Here is a 21,196-nt window from a genome sequence, read left to right on the forward strand (position 1 = left end):
TAAATTATTGGTTGTCGTATCATATAGTAAATGCCTAGCTGGTAGTACCACCAACGGAACAATTGAGAAGATATCATATGATAAATGGATTGATACAAGACATGAGCAACAAGTGATCACGTGACCTAATTTTGAAATGAGAAACAGATCACGTGATAAATCCATTCCATTTTGAAATCCAAAATCCAAAATCCAAAAGCCAAAATCAAAATCCCTCTCTCTCCCAAATTTCCCTTTCTCGAATCACACAATTGTGGAAAGAAAGAAGAAGAAGATACAGTGAAAGAATATTCACAGCCATGGAAGCAATACTTGTAGATTGTGTTCAAAAGAGTCTTCGCCATTTCTTGCACTCCAACGCAATCTTCCTCTCTCATCGTCTCTGCGCTGAATTCCCCTCAGAGGTCATTTTTCATCTCTCTCTCTCTCTCTTACCGTTTGATTCCTCCGAGAAAATTCACATTTAAATTTAAAGTTTCATTAATTTCTTAGGTTGCGTCGTTTACTTTTAAATCGAGATCGATGTTTCTCGGTGTTAACTAGCTATATGATTCTATTATCGGTTTTACCAGAATTAGGGTATAATTTCTTCTTTTAGCTTCGTTGTCTATCTCAATTTTTCTTTTTTATTTGTTTATTTGTTTTTAATTTTTCACTGTACTCTAGTGTGGTAAAATTGGATTCGTATTTGAAATTTGAAGTTTGTTTTAGTCTATGGGACTAACTTTGTCCCGTTTTATTTTTATCGGGACTAAGGTTTTTTAGGATCCGTTTGGGATATTGGAGCGGAGGGGAGGGGAAGACTTTGGGAAGAGGGGAGGAGAGAAAGAGATAGAAATCTTCCACCTTAATTGAGAAAGTGATTTTGTAGAGAATGAGAAGAGAGTGCATAAGATTAATATATTTTTAATTTTGAGATTATTATGAAGATGTAAAAAAGATTCAAACAATTTATTGAAGGCGTGTCCTGGTGTTTGGCACCGGCACATTGATTACCTTCAATTATGCATTGTACTAAATTATTATAGGTGTTGACGTGTCAATGTTCGTGGCAGTATCTGCTTTGTTGTTAGTTTTGTGAAATTACTGAATTTGGTGTATTATAAAAAGAAATTCCTATTCCAAGGTTTGAAAGTTGCTTGTGCGCACAGTTCATTTACTACATTTAGCAAGTTCTAGATATTTTGGCATGGTTTGGCTGGTTATTTCAATGTCTACAAATTAAATTTTTCTCCAAAATAAAAAGTTTTAGCTTTAGAACTTGAGGATATTTAGTGCTGTCCTTGTGAAATGCATGACAGAAATCTACTAGTTTGTTACCTTTAACTTTATTCACAAGAAATCTGAAGAAGAAATTTCAATTCAGTAGAAAATGCCATTATGTAGTTTAGACTTAGTTATTGACTTACTGTAATGTTTTATTCATGTCAATGTGAAGTTTAGGTTCCGTCCTTCTAACACTGTAAACATGTTTTAAGGAGTGAAGTTATGCCTTGGAGGAATTGTGAAATATGATTAGATGTCAGGGTAAAACTTGTTTATTTATAGTGTATATGTATTAAATTCTTTTTGAATTGACTGATGTGCATTTCTTCATTTTTTGTGCGTGTTGGGATGTCAGAGTCCATCTTTTTAATTGTAGAACTTTTTCAACTGTTACTTCTTGTCCATGGGCCGTCCTTTCTTTGACTGTATATTCAGTGTCATTTGCTGAAAATTATCCTTACTCTATTTGTGGTATTGTTTATAATTATATTTCTTGTATACTATACAGACGAATCTCCAATTGTTGGCTGGCTGTTACTTGCAGAGCAATCAAGCACATTCTGCATACCATATTTTAAAGGGTATGCCTCTTTCAATATTTTTGTACCAACAAAGTTTTAGAGTCACATTCCTAGTCCTGTTTCTCTTAAATATTACCATTCACGTTCTGTTTACTGAATTTCCTTATAATAGATAAAGATAATTGTGTTTAGTTCCCATATGTTTGTCACTATCCCGTAGCAGTGCTTCTCATTGTACATCTCTAGCTATTCATTTTGTCTTTAATGATTGAAGGAACACAAATGGCTCAATCTCGGTACTTGTTTGCAATGTCATGCTTTCAGATGGATCTTCTTAATGAAGCTGAAGCAGCATTATGTCCTGCTAATGAGCCTAGTGCTGAGGTACAAAGCATAATATATAATGTATTCTAAATCAAGAATTATTTTCCAAACTATTAATGAAATTTGCCAAAGCATGTAGGTGGCCTTAGTATATTTGTCACAAACTGATTGTATGTGATTTTTCATCTTTCTATTTTATTCCAAGTCTAATTAGCTATTATTAACATATGACATTTGTTCTACATGTTGCTCTTCTTTAAATTTTTTTTTTAATTATTATTATTATTACTATTACTACTATTATTATTATTATTTGTTAGTGCATTTAATAGGAGAAGTTTTGATTTTTGAATGACTATGTTTTGCTTTGTCTCTTCTTAATGTGTAGGTTCCGAACGGTGCAGCTGGTCATTATCTATTAGGGCTCATTTACAGGTTACACTCTTAAAAGAAATTGGGTTATGTGTTGTGTGTGTGTGTGTGTGAGAGAGAGAGAGAGAGAGAGAGAGAGAGAGAGAAGTTCATCCTTTTATATTCTCTTTGATCGATATTCTCTTTTTCAGATACACTGACAGAAGGAAAAGTGCCATTCATCATTTTAAGCAGGCACTGTCAATGGATCCTGTAATGTGGGCTGCATATGAGGAGCTGTGCATATTAGGTATGTTAGATGATATTCACCGGATTTCTGATGCTCACTGGACATATTTCTTCTTCTATGATACACACACTGGACATATTTCTTCTTCTATTACACACACACACACACACACACACTCTCCCTCCCCCCCTTAATTATGCTTTTATCTTCATCTTTATCGGTATATTGTTTTCTGAATATTTAGGTGCTGCTGAAGAAGCAACTGCATTTTTTGGTGAAGCAGCTGCTCTTTGCATACAAAAGCAATACTTGAATTGCTCAACTTCTCCAAAGTTGCATTCATCAGCTGAGGATTGTAATTTAGTTGACAGTAGACACTATGTGTCAGAAGATTCAAGTCCAAGGCAACCGAAACACATGCAAAGCCTAAAAGATATTCCTGGAAACCATCACGGGGTACCACTATTAGGAGTAACTTCGGGTCAACCTATTAATAGTGGTCTGTCTAACATATCATATTATAATACTCCATCTCCAATGGTGACACAGGTAATTGGCTCGCTGCATCTGATTTCATATTGTTTGTGTATGTTACTTTTTGTTAAAAAATTGTAAATAAGCTGAACTACTTATTGCGTCACAGTTTTTATAATTTTGACAATGGTCAGGTAAATTCAGAAATATTGGTAAAAAGTGTTCTATTATTCCTTAAATATTGATGCAGATTCCTTGGTCTATTGCATGTGTGCTTGATCCCATTTTTCTTTCACATGGTTCAATGGTTGATATTTTTTATTCAAATCTTTTGCAGATGTCAGGTGTTGTTCCACCCCCTTTGTGTAGGAATGTGCAGCCAAATGGCTCCAATATGAACTCACTTAGTGTCGAGAATTCTCCTAGATCAACAGTGAACTCTACTATTCAAGCCCCTCGAAGAAAGTTTGTGGATGAAGGAAAGTTAAGAAAGGTTGGGGAACTGTTAGTTACAAGTCTTGTGTTATCTGCTTCCTTTGCATCACTAAATAAACTTACTTCCCTTTCTGGCTTTTTTTGTCTATAGACATTGATTTGAAATTCGTTTTAAGGAGTCCAATAGCTTCATATAATGCTTCACCTAGTGGAACAAAGCTTGATTGTTGTTGTATAGAAAGTTATTTGATTGAGTGAATTAATCTCATGTACCATGGCCTAGTGAATTAATCAAGCCTAGTGGAACAAGGCTTGATTGTTGTTGTATAGAAATTTATTTGATTGAGTGAATGAATCTCATGTACCATCACAGTTTTGGAATATTTTATTTTTCTCTTTGGTGACGGTGTTAGCATTGATTATAATGAGATTTATTAAAGGGTGTCTTAGGTTACCTTTTCGTTTCATGTTAACAATTTTGTAGTTTCTTTTGCTTTTCAAAAAAATAAAAAAATTATGATCAAATTGGTAAAAGAGATTTTGGCCAAAAAAGCTTATTTTCTTTATCTTTTCCAAATGTGAAATAACCAAAACCAAACATATTATTGTCATGAACCAATACTCCCAAACGCTAAAGCTGTTCCGCGAAAGCATGTATATAATTTTATATTTAACATGCTTCCTATGCTACAGCCTGCCCTTTGGACATGAAGTATGAACAATGTAAAGACCCACCCAAACTTGTGTTGAAATTTAACTTCTATTTGGAAGAGTGGGGACAGCAAGAATCAGACTCTAGACCCCTGGGTTTTAGAGGCTCTGCTCATTAAAAAACCTAAGTTATTAGATGAAAGCATTTGAACGGTTTTATATCTAACACATAGTTGAGTTCCTTAATTTTCTGGATCTCCTCAATATCTCAGCTCTATATAGGTGCATTCTGGTTGACATCACACTGATAAAGTAGTGTTCTAAGTATGTTTTCCATCTTGTGTGATTGAGTTGATCATAAATTTTGTTCAGCGAATGATTATGTAAGCAAGTATTTTATGTTTTGTACACCAGGTTGAAGGCTTGAGTGCTATAGATTAAATTTTATTATGGTTTCTCATTTTATTAATGTTCCTTATGCTTTTTTTTTTTATTGTTTCAGATTTCTGGTAGGTTATTTTCTGATTCTGGTCCTCGGCGTAGTTCGAGACTCTCTGGTGATGCAAGTGTAAATGCAAATCCTAATACAACAGCTGTCTCTGGAAATGGAACTAGTTACTCTTCTAAGTATTTTAGTGGGTCAAAGCTTAACTCAACGGCATTTCGTTCTGTGACAGTTCGCAAGGGACAACCATGGGCCAATGAAAACATTGATGAAGGTGATGAATTTTTAAATATAACATTATTTTATTTTAGACTTGTTGTTGTGGAGTGTTATCCTTCATAAAGACTATTGTTTTGATGCTTTGGTACTTAAGCTGTGTATGTGTGAAGATGCATCCCGGCTGATGAAATTGTATCTGTTTTGTCAAATATTCTCCCATGCTGCTACCTTTTGAAAAAAAGATTAGGTTTAAATATGTTTTTGGTCCTTGCAATTGTATTACTTTTTGCTTTCAGTCCTTGTAATTTTTTGTTTTGTTATTATTTCTTGCAAATATGTCACTTTTGCTTTTATTCCTTGTTGTTTTGTTTCTGTAATGAGAATGTATGAATGGTGTGAGAAAAGTCAGGTAATGGAATTAACAGGGAAAATAACTAAATGCATTAGAATAAGATTAGGGGAATGTGAGCTGTTAACCGAGACATGCTAGCTAGAGACCCGGATGCCAGGAAAAACTGCGGTTTGCTGGAAATTATTCCAGAGAGAAGTGGTTGGTAGCTGACATTAAAAGTGGGCGAGTACTTTTGTTTAAACAGAAGTGACACATATGTAGGTTGGTAGCTGATACATATTGAAAATGCGCAAGTATTTTTGTTGAAACTCGCGAAGAGTGTTTTGTGTTGAATCAGAAATTCTTATGTTTGTGATGAAAATGATGATAATACTTTAAAAGATGAGTATGAAAACTCGTACGATACAGCTGGGGTAAGGTAAAGCAGAGTGTAGAAAAGATACCAAACAAAAGAGTTCCACATTTAGAAATTTTGCAACTAACTGTGAGAAAAAACCAGGCGATGGAGGATAAAACCACTTTGATACTGTTAGAATATTAGAAAATATCTTATAGTATCTTTTATATTATATTAGAGTATCTTGAGTTATTTCCTATGATCAATTTATAATCATCGAGACATCTTAGAATATCTCATTATTATTATTATTATTATTATTATTATTATTATTATTATTATTATTATTATTATTATTATTATTATTATTATTATTATTATTTATTCCTGATTTATGGTTGAGTCTATGTTTCTCTATAAATAGAGATTAATATTGCATGAAGTTATTATTAATAATATTCAAACCCTTATTATTTTCTCTTCTCCTTTTCTCTAAAATCTCACAACTTCAACATGGTATCTAGAGCCTATCTCAATCATCCTTGAACAATCTCACCGTTGTTCCGCTTCTAAGTTCCCAACAGTTAGGGAATATAATTATAGTTTTTCTTTTTCAACGTAATATTTTTTTTCTCAAACGACATTGGTTTCACTCGTTTCCGTTCAGTTCGCCGTCACTGTTTCCAGCGACTTTTCCGGCAAACGACCACCTTTGACTTTGCTCCTTCAAAAAATCACCAAGCGTTTCTATTCATCTTCCTCCGCCGCGCTGCTCGTTTCTATTTGTATTCATCCACCGCCGTTGCCGCCATGGTTGTTCACGCAAAGGATGAACCCTACCTAGCCGCGTCAATCCCTAAGCGCGTCCGTATATTCAGGAGAAGCAGCAGATTCGCCTGCTTTCCCCATCTCCAGATCTGATTAAGGTAACGGTTCCTGATGGAAACGTGAAGGAAGGAAAGAAATGGCAAACTACTCATTTGGACGTTGCTCGTGAAATCTCAAAGAATTTGGCCAATAATGCTCTTATTGCTAAGGTTAATTGTGTTCTTTGGGATATGACTTGTCCTCTTGAAGAGGACTCTCAACTTCAGATCTTTAGGTTTGATGATGATGAAGGACGTGACACTTTTTGGCATTCTCGTGCTCACATTCTTGGCCAGTCACATGAGACAGAGTATGAATGGAAGATTTGCACTGGACCGTGTACTACAAGAGGAGATGGATTCTATTATGATGCTTTTTGTGGTGACTCGGGATTGAATGATGATCACTTTAAACTAATGGAGGCTGGGGCATTGAAGGGTGTTGCGAAAAAACAACCCTTTGAGCAGTTTGTGATAACTCTCGCTGAAGCGAGGGAGTGTGCTCCTGGTATGATGAGGAAGATGTCGCAGTTTACTAGCAGGTTGTTTGCGATTCTTATGAAAACGCTTTTGGATATTGAGGATGATCCAGCTTGGCACACTGCGGAGACTAAGGATGAAGATGCTGGTGAAACTAGCAATTATAGTGTTGGACAACAATGTTTGGATAGGTTATCTATATCTTTGGGAGGAAATACGATTGTTCCTGTTGCTTCTGAACAATTACTTGCATATTTGGCTGCTCCTTAGTGGCAAAAATGTCTTGCTGCATTGATTGCACTTGCTCAGATAGCTGAAGGATGCTCAAAGGTCATGATAAAGAATTTGTAGCAAGTGGTGGCTATGGTATTGAATTCATTTCCTGACCAGCATCCTCGTGTAGAGACTCATGTTGCTTCAACTCTGCCCAACTTCAGCGAGAATTGCACACCTGATATTTTAACACCATACTTGGATAGAATAGTTAGCAAACTGCTTGTACTTCTTCCGAATGGTAAACAAATGGTGCAAGAGGGAGCTTTAACTGCTTTGGCATCAGTTGCTGATTCATCTCAGGATCACTTTCAAAAATACTATGATGCTGTCATACCGTACCTCAAGGCTATATGGTCAATGCAACTGATAAGTCCACTTGTAGAGGAGGTCAAAGGTATCTGGTTCGACAATCGTTTAAGATGCGACCTTTCTCGGTTTGAATTTTGATCAACGAAAATATGCGTCCTTGTTCAAACAGCCGTTATCTCTCCTGTTTTGGACGCACTTTCTCACTCTGTTGATCGATCATGGCTTCGTTTTGTTAGAGTTGCGCTGCTTCTTCTTTGGTGTTTGTCATGCAATTTAGTTCTTACTAATAGATTATAACAATGACTTTTATTCCCACCGATGATCATTCTGGTGGTGTCCCTTTTCCCACAATCGTTGCTGCTGTCCCGTCTGCTACTACCGCCGCCGTCTGCTGCTGTCTGTCGTCGCTGCTGGATAAGTTTTCCGACACAACCACTTCCATTGCGTGCGGAATCACCCAATCTACACAACCCATATTTTTTTAGGTCAAAAGTTGCTCCACGCGTGCTCATGTGTCTCAAAGATCCGCCATGTTCATCTCATGCGCCGCCACCAACAGCCTCGGGCTCAGGCACGTCTGTCCGCCTTCCGACATAATGTTTCAGTCGTCTAGATTGAGTTTTCCTTCCTGGTTTCCAGATCTGTTTTATGTTTTTTCTTTCGAACCACATGCATACAACTTGGCAATTTGTCCCAGATACACTGGCCCCATGTTTGTCCCAGATGTATTGGCCTTACCTTTCACTCCCTGAAGCATGTCGCTCTCTCTTTGAAGCATATTCCAGTTTAAATATTTTGAGCCTTCGATATTATTGGTTTGAAGCTTCCAAATGCAGTTTTTTTAGAAGAACATGCCTTGCTTTATTCAATTGGTTGCCATGAATTTCTCTCATGTTGATGATCATTCCAGCTATCTGGCTAGGCTATATTTATAGCAATTCTCTCTGACTTCACGTGCATCCCTGAGTTGTCTTTCCATCCTTTTTATTATTTTGCAGAGCAACACATTACTTTCTTGTAACAAGCTAAGGCTTAGTAAGCTTTAACTTGAGGGGGAGTGTTAGAATATTAAAAAATATCTTATAATATCTTTTATATTATATTAAAGTATTTTGAGTTATTTCCTATGATCAATTTATAATCATAGAGATATCTTAGAATATCTCTCATTATTATTATGATTTATTCCTGATTTAGGATTGAGTCTATGTTTCTCTATAAATAGAGATTAATATTGAGTCTTTTGTAATCAAGTTAGCATAAAACTATTATAAATAGTATTCAAACCTTTATTATTTTCTCTTCTCATTTTGTCTAAAATCTCACAACTTCAACAGATACCATGCTAAATCAGAGTTCGGATAATTGTGATATATTACATCTATAGCAAAATAATAATCTTGCACTATTTTTTTATAGGCCTATGTTGTAAGTTCAGTAAGAGAAAGGAGGTTTGTTGGTAGAAGAGATCGAACCTTGACCTTCTACTATTATTAAGATTCCTAACATGATATTAATTCTAATACAAAATATTTCCAAGCAGCTATTTACAAATACGTAATGAATTCTCATTCCTTTATCTTCAGGGATTCATAATGACGTTATAGATGATTCCCGTGCACCAACAACTTCTAGCTCCTCGCTTACCATGGAAGCTAAATCTTATGAACAGGAAGAAGCATATATTCCAGTTGGTGGACAAGTAATTAGTGGTTCAAAAGTCATCAGTGGTGCTTCCGAAATACTGACTCTTCTAAGAGTTCTTGGTGAAGGTTTTAGACTTGCCTGCTTGTACAGGTGCCAGGTATTAACTAACTAATTATTGCTTCTGCAGAAAGGACGTGTATAATTTATATTTGTGTATTTACTATTTTTTTTAACTATGGATATGAAAAAGGAAAAAATAATAATAAAATACTTTGTTGTTGATTGCATTCAGTTTTCTAATGTCTTTTTATTGGTGGAACAGGACGCACTGGAAGCCTTTCAGAAACTTCCATATAAGCATTACAATACTGGCTGGGTTCTTTCCCAGGTAATATTGGTTGCCTAGCTGGCATTCTTTGGTCTTTCGTACGAATTCTTGTTACTCATGGTTGTCAACCTCTCACTTAACTCATAGAATATTGATATATGAGTTTAGAAATCTGAACTCTAGGTATCAACGTCGAGTTAACATGCTCACGAAATTGTTTGTGAAGACAAGTAGACTCACATAGAATCGTAAGTTTGAGAACGGTTAAAAGAGTCTACAATATAATGATTAACTCATAGCACTTTGACTCCATGACCCACATTATGCATTTAACATCCGAATGTGAATCCATCTGCAAAGAAGGCAAACAATGTTGTATTAGTCTTAAAATTTAGGTTGAGTCTAATTCAACCCTATAAAGCCAGTTTGTGAGGTGACGGATGCCTTTCACCTATAAACACATTTTCAAGCTATATTTCATTTCATCAATTGTAAGACTCTTAACAAGCCTCAGCCTCATAGATCCCAAAATAAACGAAATTATGGACTAGAAAACATGGGCACTCCAATCTTTGCAATTTTGCAGTGAATCCAACAGGCCAATGAGATGAGTGGATCCAACTCTAACAAGTTGAAATCTAGCTCTACCAAAATGACCCCAAATCCAACAGAGGAAAGTTTAGGTTGGTCTGGTCTACTCGTCCAATATTTGCGTTCTCATAGTATCAAAATTAGACTAGATGTTTTAAACACATTTTGTGCATGCAATGTGTAGTTCCATTTAAGGGGTGTAGATTATTTAACTTCAATTTATAGTTATTAATATGCATATACAAATTAAAAAAATAAATAATAAATGAAATGATTTGAAGGTTAAAAATGTTTTTAGTTCCTCAAAAGTTCATGAAGTTCACTTTTAGTCCCCTTTGAAAAGTGAGTTTTCGTCTGCCAACTTTTGAAATATGCCATTTTTGTCGAGTACTTTTAGAAATATGCCGTTTATGGTCCCCTTGGCAAAACATCCAAGGGGATGAAAATTCAAATTTCAAATGAAAGACTGAATCGAATTGAACTTTATGAATTTTTGGGGGATAAAAAATATATTTAACCCCAAATTTTTAATATATGCATCAAATAAATTACAAATGCTTTATAATTTTCCTCAATGTGGTTTTTTCATGTATTGAAATCTTTGAATGATAACATCATTGTCACCATTCTTGAACACATCTTTCTCAATGCAAGTCACTGACCGCGTTGGCTTGTGCAAGGCAAGGGAGAGAATGAGTGTGTTATCGATCAAGGTGCAAACTAAAAACTTAGGTTGCGCAAATCTAAAAAATTATAGGGTAATACAATGTATTGTTTTTTCAAGGTGTGCAGGAACACCCTCACCTTAGAGTAGGTCCGCCCCTGTCCCACATTTTCAATGCAAAAATTCAACTTTTTATTAGATAAATGATAATGATAAAGAGTGTACTACCATTTAGCCATAGAGGCGTTGAGTGCATGTCATGAACCACCTATTCTAAAAGCTTAAATTGTTAGGTGGAGATAATATGATTATAATATGGTCTTTGTGCTAGAGATTCTTATAGGTGCATATCACTAACAATTTGTTACCATACTTGAATGTTTTAAGCAGGTTGGAAAAGTGTACTGTGAAGTTGATTATTTAGAAGCTGATCGGGCCTTTGGTCTTGCTCGTCAGATTACGCCTTATAATTTGGAAGGAATGGATGTATACTCAACAGTCCTTTATGTGAGTTTATATTATATTTTATCAATTTCAGTAATATTTAATAGCGTGCAATTGTAATAAGAACTAATAATTTTTTTGTCTACACTGTTGAACTTGTTTTTTTAAAGCCAAAAAGAGAAAGAGTGCAAAAGCATCATATGGTAAATTTGGCATCCCAACTATGTTGGCACCCCAAATCAACCATCTATCTAAACTGTTGAACTTACAAGGACTTGGAGAAAGAAAATAAAATAATAGAATATAATTTTGATATATATTTTGGTGTAATGATAAATTACATAATAAAGTAACCAACCCCCATTTATGCTAATAATCCTAATTGAATAAGGAAACTGTTGAAAATAAAATATTAGTATGTAAATAAATAGAAAGTCTGTAAGTATTCCTATCATTTGTAAGTGTTCTTGTCATTATCTGTATTTATCACATAAAGTTTATATAAAGAACACTCGCTGTGTAGTTGAAACACATGAGTTATTCAACATGTCTCTCAATATTTTCTTCTCATTCAACATGGTATCCAGAGCCTGTTGAGAGACAAACTTAATCTTTAAATACTCAGTGGACCCACTGTCTCTGATGAATTTTTGTTTTTTCTCGACTAACCGTGCTCTCAACTCTAGTATCCCTATCCTTGTCTTTGCTACGTTGTTCCCTCAATCTTTTTCAGCCGCCCACGCTCTGCCGCCACTCTCACCGACGAACGACCACTCCAACAGCGTCGTACACCCCAGATCAGCCCACCCCTCAACGCGCGTCGTCAACAAGCCTCCCACGCGCCACCTTCTGCCATATCTGCCCTCTGATTTCATATTTTCCCTAAGTTTTCAGTTTCGAGTCACGGATATACGAGTTCCAGATCAAAGAGCTCTTGTTTTCCCGATTCAAACGTGTTTTCTAGCACTATTTACCGACCATGGCATCTTTGTCTGAAACAAAACATCTTTACCAACTACATCACCTCTTCTCTCTCTGTCGAAAAATTGAAAGGATGAAGTTATGATAGTTGGGCCGCCGACATCAAACTATGGATGCTTGGTCAAGGTTACGAGGACCATCTTACTCAAAATCTTGAAAAGGTGGTTGCGACTGAAACATCAAAATGGAAACAGATAGATGCTCAGTTGTGCAGTGTCATTAAGTCTACACTTCATCCAGATGTTAAATCGATTTTCCGTCCACATCTCACGTGTGAATCGGTTTGGAGTTAGGCAAAGGTTCTCTCGTAGAGGTTCTCTCGTGATGCCCTTGAATCTTTGGGACATAATTAGAGTTGCTCTCGTAGAGAACCATCCAACTCTAAGCCTCGTCCTAAATGTGAGCATTGTAATCAGCTTGTACATACTATTGATCGTTGTTAGAAGTTGCATGGTAAGCCTTCGCCTTCGATAAATGCAACTTTGCTTGATCCTTCTGCAAGTATTCAAACTAACACTATCTCCCCAGATCTCCTCGACAAATTTTAAAGATTTCCTCCAGTGGGTTCAAAGTTATCCGAAATCTAGTTCTACTACTTCAGTTGCACACACTGATAATTCATCTGTTTACCTGTCTCACTCATCTTCTCTCGGCCTTTAGGTTCTTGGTTCTGGTGCATTTGATCATGTCACTGGTAATAAAGGGGTTGGCGCTGTCCAAATTCTCCCTTGGCGTCGGATGTTCGGGAAGGACGATTGGCGTCGGATGTGAGTCTCAAGGCCTCTATTACCTTTCTCCATCTTCCAAGACTTTGATATGGTCATGTTTGTCATGATTCACTTTAAGGATTGTTCTAGGTTGGAAACTTACAGATTTGAGTCAAAATCACGTATTGCTGTAGAACACGATAAACAGAGCTACGAAACTCTGAATTACGATTCTAAAACGAGGTAAAAGATGACACTCCGAAACGCAAGTTAGGCTGTTGAATCACCGAAAACAAATATGTAGAACTCGAGATATGATCGTAGGTAACTGAACACGAAAATTGGTTGAATTTGAGTATTAGAGTTTGATGTAAAGGAAACTCAAAATTATTATTCATCAAACGAACCAAGAACACAATGGCGCCACAATCTAGGGATTGATAAGCCAAAAGAATGCCACAAGGATTAACAACCTTGATAAGTTCAAAGTGAACTCTTTCAAGAACTCTAGAGAGCAAAGACTCACAAAAATAATATTCAAAATCTCCTTCCATGAGGTTAGAAACGCTTATTTATACTAAGTTTATCTCTAAACCTAAATGGACCATAAGTGACACCATTCTCTAGGCCAATATTGGACTTACATCTTATTTTTTCTAAAATAAACTTAATGTAAGGAAGTAAAGTATCTTCACTTACACATAAATAAATTAAATCAATAATAAAACTATTACATTTCCAAATCAAAGCAAACTAAGAATTAATATAAACCAAATTAAAATAAATAAAGTTCATCCTGATTTATTAAAATATGGATCATCTTCATGCTTTTGAGGTCCTTATCAGACGTGCTCTGCTATAGATTTCCCTGATACTATCCATGCTCAGCTAAAACACCCAAGTCTTACCAAACTTCAAAAACTGGTGCCTAGTTTGTCTAAGTTGTCCACTTTACATTGTGAGTCGTGTCAGTTAGGGAAACACCCCCGTAACCATTTTCCTGATCAAGTCAATAAAAGGGTTTCGCCCCCCTTTACTTTAGTTCACTCTGACGTTTGGGATGTTTCTCGTACTGTGTCTAATTTAAAGTCTAAGTATTTTGTTACTTTTATTGATGATTACTCTCGTTGTCGTGGTTATTTTTAACAAAAAATAGATCTGAACTGTTTTCCATTTTTAAGCAATTTGTCAAGAAATTAAAACTCAATTTAGTGTTTCTATTCGTACTTTAAGAAGTGATAATGCTCGGGAGTATTTGTCCTATCAATTTCAAAATTTAATGGCATCCAATGGTATTCTACCCCAAATGTCATGTACTCATACACCCTAACAAAATGGAGTAGCCGAATGCAAAAATCAACATTTCATTGAAACCACACGAACCTTACTTCTCCATGGTAATGTTGCATTCCGTTTTTGGAGGGGAGCGTAGTCTTAACGACATACTACCTTATCAATTGTATGTCGTCTTCTATCCTTGATGGCAATATCCCTCGTTCCGTCCTATTTCCCCATACCCCTCTTCGCTCGCTACCACCTCGTGTGTTTGGGTCATGTTTTGTTCACAATTTATCTCCAGGTTTGGACAAACTATCAGCTTGATCACTCAAGTGTGTCTTTCTCGATTCATCGGTCCCAATAGGGCTATCGTTGTTATTCTCCTACACTACACCGATATGTTACATCAGCTGATGTTACTTTTTTCGAGTTTGTACCATATTTTGAACCAACCTATATAGTTACTGAGCCCCTTCAAGAAATTAATCCCGAACCTCCTTAGGTAGTTATCCCTATTCTGCCCACTTTTATTCCTGTCGAGTATGCCCCCCAACCTCCACGAACACTACAATTAGGGATGGGAATAGGCTAGACCGTCCATTAGGGGCCTATGGCCTGGCCTAGCCTGACCTATTTAATAAAAAGGCTAGGCTCAAGCTATTTTTAAAATCTATTTATTTAAATAGATTAGGCTCAGGCTTATAAAAAAGCCTATTAGGCCTGACAGACCGACCTATATATATTCTATTATTTATTAATGTTATTTATTATTATATTAATAATAATATTTCCTATTTTAAATTCTATCAATTAGACAATCACTCAGTAGTCATTCCATATTCGGTAGTCGTTCTATATTTGATAGTTGTTCCATATTCGGTAGTCATTCCATTAGTCAATCACTCAGTAGTCGTTCCATATTTGTTTGAGAGGTAATAATAGGTGCGTTTGTTTCAGAAAAAAAATCTATTCTTTGAAATCAAAAGTTATTTTTAGAGTTTAAAGGATGTTTGTTTCAATTTTTTTTAAAATTATTTTGTTAGGAAAATTATTTTTTGTTTAATATATACTGATATGTACATTGATATTGGTACATGGAGAACATCATGTGGTATGAGTAGAATATTTAAATTTTTTAATGTGAATAAGACTTTTAAATAGGCTTCTAGGCCAGGCCAGGTCAGACTTTTAAAAAGGTTAGGCTAGACCGAAAAAAAAAGCCTATGATAGGCCGTAGGCCTAAAAAATTAATTGTAGGCTAGGCTTAGGCCTTTCAAAGCCTGACCTGACCTGACCTATTCCCACCCCTAACTACAATCATATCTTCGTCACCTGTTCCTGGTCCCATTACAGACTCTCATTCGACGCCACCACCGGATCTGGCCCGGCCACCTGAGCATGACCTTCCCATTGTTCTTCGTAAGGATATTCGCACAACACGTAATCCATTTTCTCATTATATTGATTTGTGCTATTGTCTTTCTCCCTTGCATTACACTTGCTTGTCTTCTTTGTCTTCTTTTTCTATTCTTAAATCTCCAAGTGAAGCATTATCCCACCCTGAGTGGAGGCAAGCAATGCTTGATGAGATGTGTGCTCTACAAAACAGTGGTACTTGGAAGTGGTCCTTTTACCTAATGGAAAATCTTTAGTAGGTTGTTGTTGGCTCTATACGGTGAAGGTTGACCCTGATGGTAAGATTAAACGATTTAAGGCTCGCTTGGTGGCCAAGGGATATACTCAGATATTTGGGTTGGATTACAGCGGTACCTTCTCACCTGTTGCCAAAATGGCATCTGTCAGACTGTTTTTTTCCATTGCAGCAATTCAACATGGCCTCTCCATCAACTGGACATTAAAAATTCCTTTTTTCACGGTGATCTTGAAGAGGAAGTTTATATGGACCACCAAGGTTTGTTGCTCAGGGGGGGCGTCTTCCACCATGGTGTGTCGGCTAAACAAGTCCTTTTATGGTCTTAAACAGTCTTCTAGAGCTTGGTTTGACAGATTCATCTTGGTAGTACAAGAATTTGATATGATTCGTAGTGAAGCCAATTACTCTGTATTTTATCGTCACTCGACCCAATGGTGCATCTATCTTATTGTTTATGTGAATGACATTGTCATAATTGGTAGTGATCAACAAACGATACTTCATTTGAAACAACATCTTTCAAATCAGTTTCAGACTAAAGATCTCGGTAAACTCCGTTATTTTTTTAGTATTGAGGTAGCCCAATTCAAAGATGGCCTTGTAATTTCACAGAAAATATGCTATGGATATTCTTGAAGAAACAGGTCTATTGAATGTCAAGCCAGTTGATACTCTTATGGATCCAAATGTCAAACTCCTACCTAATCAGGAGAAGCCTCTATTAGATTCAGGAAGATATAGGAGATTGGTTGGAAAATTAAACTATCTCATAGTTACATGTCCTGACATTTCCTTCGCTGTCTGTGTGGTAAGCCAGTTCTTAAATTCTTCTTGTCAAGAACATATGGATGTTGTAATTCGGATTCTTAAATACATCAAAAGTGCACCTGGAAAAGGTCTCATTTATGAAGATAGAGGACATACTCAGATAATTGATTACTCAGATGCTGATTGGGTAGGCTCACCCATTGATAGACGATCCACCTATGCGTATTGTGTACTTGTCGGATGAAATTTAATATCTTAGAAGAGAAAGAAACAAAATGTTGTTGCAAGATCCAGCGCTGAGGCAGAACACAGTGCCATGGCACTAGTAACATGTGAATTCATCTGGTTGAAACAGTTATTAAAAGGACTTCAATTTGAAGCGGTCAGTCCAATGACACTAATATGTGATAATCAGCTGCATTGCACATTGCCTCAAATCCTGTTTTTCATGAGACGACCAAGCATATTGAGATAAATTGCCATTTTGTTAGAGAAAAGATTGAATCAGGCAACATCATCACTAGCTTAGTCAATTCTAATGATCAGTTGGCAGATGTGTTTACAAAGTCATTGCGAGAGTCTAGAATTAGTTATATATGTAACAAGCTCGGTGCATTTAATTTATATGCTCCAGCATAAGGGGGAGTGTTGAAAATAAAATATTAGTATGTAAATAAATAGAAAGTTTGTAAGTATTCCTATCGTCTATAAGTATTCCTGTCATTATGTGTATTTAGTATTATCACATAAAGTCTATATATAGAACTTCCGTTATGTAGTTGAAACACACGGGTTATTCAACATGTCTCTCAATATTTTCTTCTCATTCAACAGAAACAAATCATGAATTGTGATGAAATGTGAATGTAAACCATTGCTAAGAGGCCATCAAAGATATTCTTAAACATTCCAAGTTATAATATTATCTGACGTTATTTAGATATTTGAAGTTTCTAAAATGTGTAAAGCATTTGATGTATTTTTCTCTGTAGCCTTTGGGACTGAAATTTAGGGTCGATGCACCTATTAATGCCTCTTGATAATAAACCATGTCATTGTCAATTATGGTGAATTGGTGATGTTAGGAAATTGAGGGATACTCTTGAAAGGAAAATTAATTCCACTTTCTTCTCTTGCAATAATTTTGGAGGAAAATATTCTAGTTAATGCTTGAGACTAAGGGTTACGTGATGTTGCTGAAACTAGTCATACTGATTACAAAAGCACGATGAAGATCGATGCGTGGCAATAATCTTTTATAGCTTTACTTTGTAGTCATATTTGTTTAGCCTTCTGGTTTTATGTTATTCTTAAAATTTAAATGTATCTCTGGTGTAGCATCTAAAGGAAGATATGAAGTTAAGTTACCTTGCTCAGGAACTCACCCAAACTGATCGCTTAGCTCCTCAATCTTGGTAGGCTTCTATGAATCTTTTGTGATTATTTCGTAATCAGTATACTGAATTTTATATTTTTAGACTAAATTCTTTTTACCCTTGGTCATTTTCTGGAACACCTAAAATTACATCTCTTTGTGCCTGTGTGCATGTGCTGTGAGCCAAAATTGTGTGCAAGTGCAGATTAATGCATTTGTTTTCTGGCATATACCACATATCAGTTATATGTGATACATTAACAGACATATTATTACCTACTTCTATTTCATTATTCATTTATTTATTTTCAAGGTCTTTCATAATTTTGGCAAATTAGAGCTTGAGAGAGGAAACTTTTTGTTGTTTTTTTTTTTTTTATTTTATATTCTCCTGTATTTAGGTGCTCTCTTATTTATTACAATTTATCCTTAATTATCATTATTGGTGAATGCTCTGGCAGGTGTGCCATGGGCAATTGCTACAGCCTGCAGAAAGATCACGAAACTGCACTGAAGAATTTTCAACGAGCTGCACAACTAAATCCCAGATTTGCATATGCACACACCCTTTGTGGACACGAGTAAGAACATGATCTTATCAGAATTTTATAATTCATGGGAATTGGTGTCCAAGATGTTGTCAACCTATCCTAATTTTATAATTCAGGACTAGGTTAAATTTTTCAGGGGGGAGTATTGATAGTAATCCACTCATTTAGAGGGTCTATGTTAGGAGGGATAGGGAGAGAGCAAATTTGCAGTTTAACTAAATGGGAGAGGGACTAGAAGGATCTGGGAATTAGTTGACAGTTAGTGGGAAAGTGCTTCTAGAAACCATTGTTGATGGTTGTATTTGAAGGCTCTGGTCCAATTTTTACCAGAGAGAAAGGGAATAAACTCATTGATGACAATTCTTGCATTTTCCTTTCATGTTTTTCTCAAATCTTATCATTCATTTATCGGCAACTTTTTATGGCCTTCTAATTTGTTGCCCCTCACAGATATGTTGCACTAGAAGATTTTGAGAATGGAATCAAATGCTACCAGAGTGCACTCAGGGTTGATACAAGGCACTATAATGCTTGGTATGGGCTTGGAATGGTATATCTTCGCCAAGAGAAGTTTGAGTTCTCTGAGCACCATTTCCGAATGGCTTTCCAAATTAATCCACGGTCTTCTGTTATATTGTCATACCTTGGCACTGCTTTGCACGCTTTAAAGGTTGAACTCTTGCTGCACCAATTGTAGTAGTTCAAATAAGAACTATATATATATGTCTTCTGCTTGTGTTTTGTATCCAGAATTCTAAGCAAGTGCTATCTTCTATGATTTGACAGAGAAGCGAGGAAGCACTAGTGGTAATGGAGAAGGCTATTTTGGCAGATAAGAAAAATCCCGTTCCTATGTATCAGAAGGCGAATATACTAATGAGCTTGGAAAAATTCGATGAGGCTTTGAAAGTCCTAGAGGAGCTTAAAGAGTATGCTCCTCGCGAAAGTAGTGTGTACGCATTGATGGGAAACATCTATAAAAGGCGTAACATGCATGAGAGAGCAATGCTTCATTATGGTATTTCTTTGGATTTGAAACCATCTGCAACAGATGCTGCTGCTATTAAGGTGATCGGGTCATTTTACCTAAACTGGTCAATAATGTTTGCAATTACATTTACATTTGCTTATCCAAATCCTTATTAACTATTGTATTTTCACATTTTCTTAATGCAACCTAACTTGCTATTATTTCTAACAGGCTGCCATTGAGAAATTGCATGTACCGGATGAGATGGATGACAACTTGTAGCTCTCTACATGTGAAGTGAAGAATCGATAACTTGGTGCAGTTTATCTGCTTTTGAATCCTTTACTATAAGGATTTGGCTGTGCTTGTGCTTTCGGCAGATTGTGCATAAAAGCTGTAAAAAAATGTGCCCATCCAATTGGCGGGTCTGAGTTTTGTCGGAGAATCATGTATACTTAAATAAGAAGACATGATGCAACAGAGATACCAAGAAGTTCCCATACTAAGAATAGTTGTTTTAAGGAAAAAATACGTGTATAATTAGTTCATCCATTCATTTGTTCATAAACGCAGCTTTAGTCTGTAGCTCAACATTATCAGTAGTGTTAAATGGCTCATTTGTTTCTTCAGTTTCTACCTGCATTCTCTGTCTGAAGACTTCATAGCAAATTCCTTCTTCCTCTCTTCTTTAACTTACATTTTAAAAATGTAAAAACATAATAATAAAATTGCTAATCAATATATAGGATTTATGTGAGCTATTTCTGTAACAAAAATAAGGTTATATTTGTTTTAACTGAATTTGTAGTTTATTTCAATGGAAAGAGAATGAAAAAAAAAAAAAGAAATAGAAATAAGTAGAAAGATATTGAGAAGAGAAATAACATAAAAAATTAAATGTATATTTTTGTGTGGATAATATGTATCACTCATGTATGTTTAAAAACCATAGTATTTTGACAAAAAACAGTCTGCTTCTTTATTTCATGGTTTGCAAAGTTTAAATGTGTAGTTAATTGCATCTAATGGATGATTTATAGATATAATAAGGTGTTACAATTATTTAATCATCTAAGTAATTACTATATGTAATTATCGATATATTTGAATTGTTTTAACCTTATTATATGTTGAATATAATTTATCACATATTTGAACTTCATTAACGGTATAATAAAGGAATAGTGGTTGTATTCTTTGGCCCACTCGTCTCCCTTAGTCCATATACCTATCCATTCATGCCAAGACACATTTTAGTGTCAGACAGGCACATATCAGATATTGATACGGTTAGGATACTTTCGGATATGCATTTTAAAAGTTTATTATGTTTTATTTATTTTTTAAATATATTATTTGATATGTTTAAAACACTTTGTAAATATAACTTTGTTGGCGGGATGCATTGAGATAACAAATCTACCTCTATTCGATAGTGATTTTGAGTTTTATGTTTTGAAATTTCAAAAATCAAATCTAGTTTGAATTCTAAGTTTTGAGTTTTAATTTGGAATTTAATTTTAATTCTTTTTTTTACTTAAACCACTAACTTTATTTCCCCTAACTATGATTTAACCGTATAAATAAATATTAATACATAAAAATAATATAAAAATAACTTAGTCTAAATAGATATAAAAAAGTATATTAATTTTTACACTACAAATATGCAAATGTTGTGT

General features: G+C 35.4%; 1 protein-coding gene across 2 annotated transcripts; it reads left to right on the plus strand.

Annotated features, from left to right (window-relative positions):
* The first annotated feature begins 82 nt into the window (after positions 1 to 82).
* Positions 83 to 20,150, plus strand: LOC101493155 (cell division cycle protein 27 homolog B-like). 2 transcript variants are annotated; one of them, XM_004491717.4, is made up of 16 exons: positions 83 to 404; positions 1,775 to 1,847; positions 2,062 to 2,171; positions 2,500 to 2,546; positions 2,675 to 2,772; positions 2,957 to 3,261; positions 3,524 to 3,679; positions 4,775 to 4,991; positions 9,143 to 9,360; positions 9,526 to 9,591; positions 11,177 to 11,293; positions 17,957 to 18,033; positions 18,455 to 18,574; positions 18,995 to 19,214; positions 19,331 to 19,612; positions 19,746 to 20,150. In XM_004491717.4, the coding sequence occupies exons 1-16, from the start codon at positions 300 to 302 to the stop codon at positions 19,794 to 19,796; spliced, it is 2,262 nt and encodes a 753-aa protein (XP_004491774.1). In that variant the 5' UTR covers positions 83 to 299; the 3' UTR covers positions 19,797 to 20,150. The 2 variants fall into 2 exon arrangements, with proteins under 2 accessions (XP_004491774.1, XP_027188526.1); XM_027332725.2 differs by having other exon boundaries at positions 347 to 404; positions 2,112 to 2,171.
* The last annotated feature ends 1,046 nt before the right edge of the window (positions 20,151 to 21,196 follow it).

This window comes from Cicer arietinum, chromosome 3 (assembly GCF_000331145.2).
Source record: "Cicer arietinum cultivar CDC Frontier isolate Library 1 chromosome 3, Cicar.CDCFrontier_v2.0, whole genome shotgun sequence".
Lineage (NCBI taxonomy): Eukaryota > Viridiplantae > Streptophyta > Magnoliopsida > Fabales > Fabaceae > Cicer > Cicer arietinum.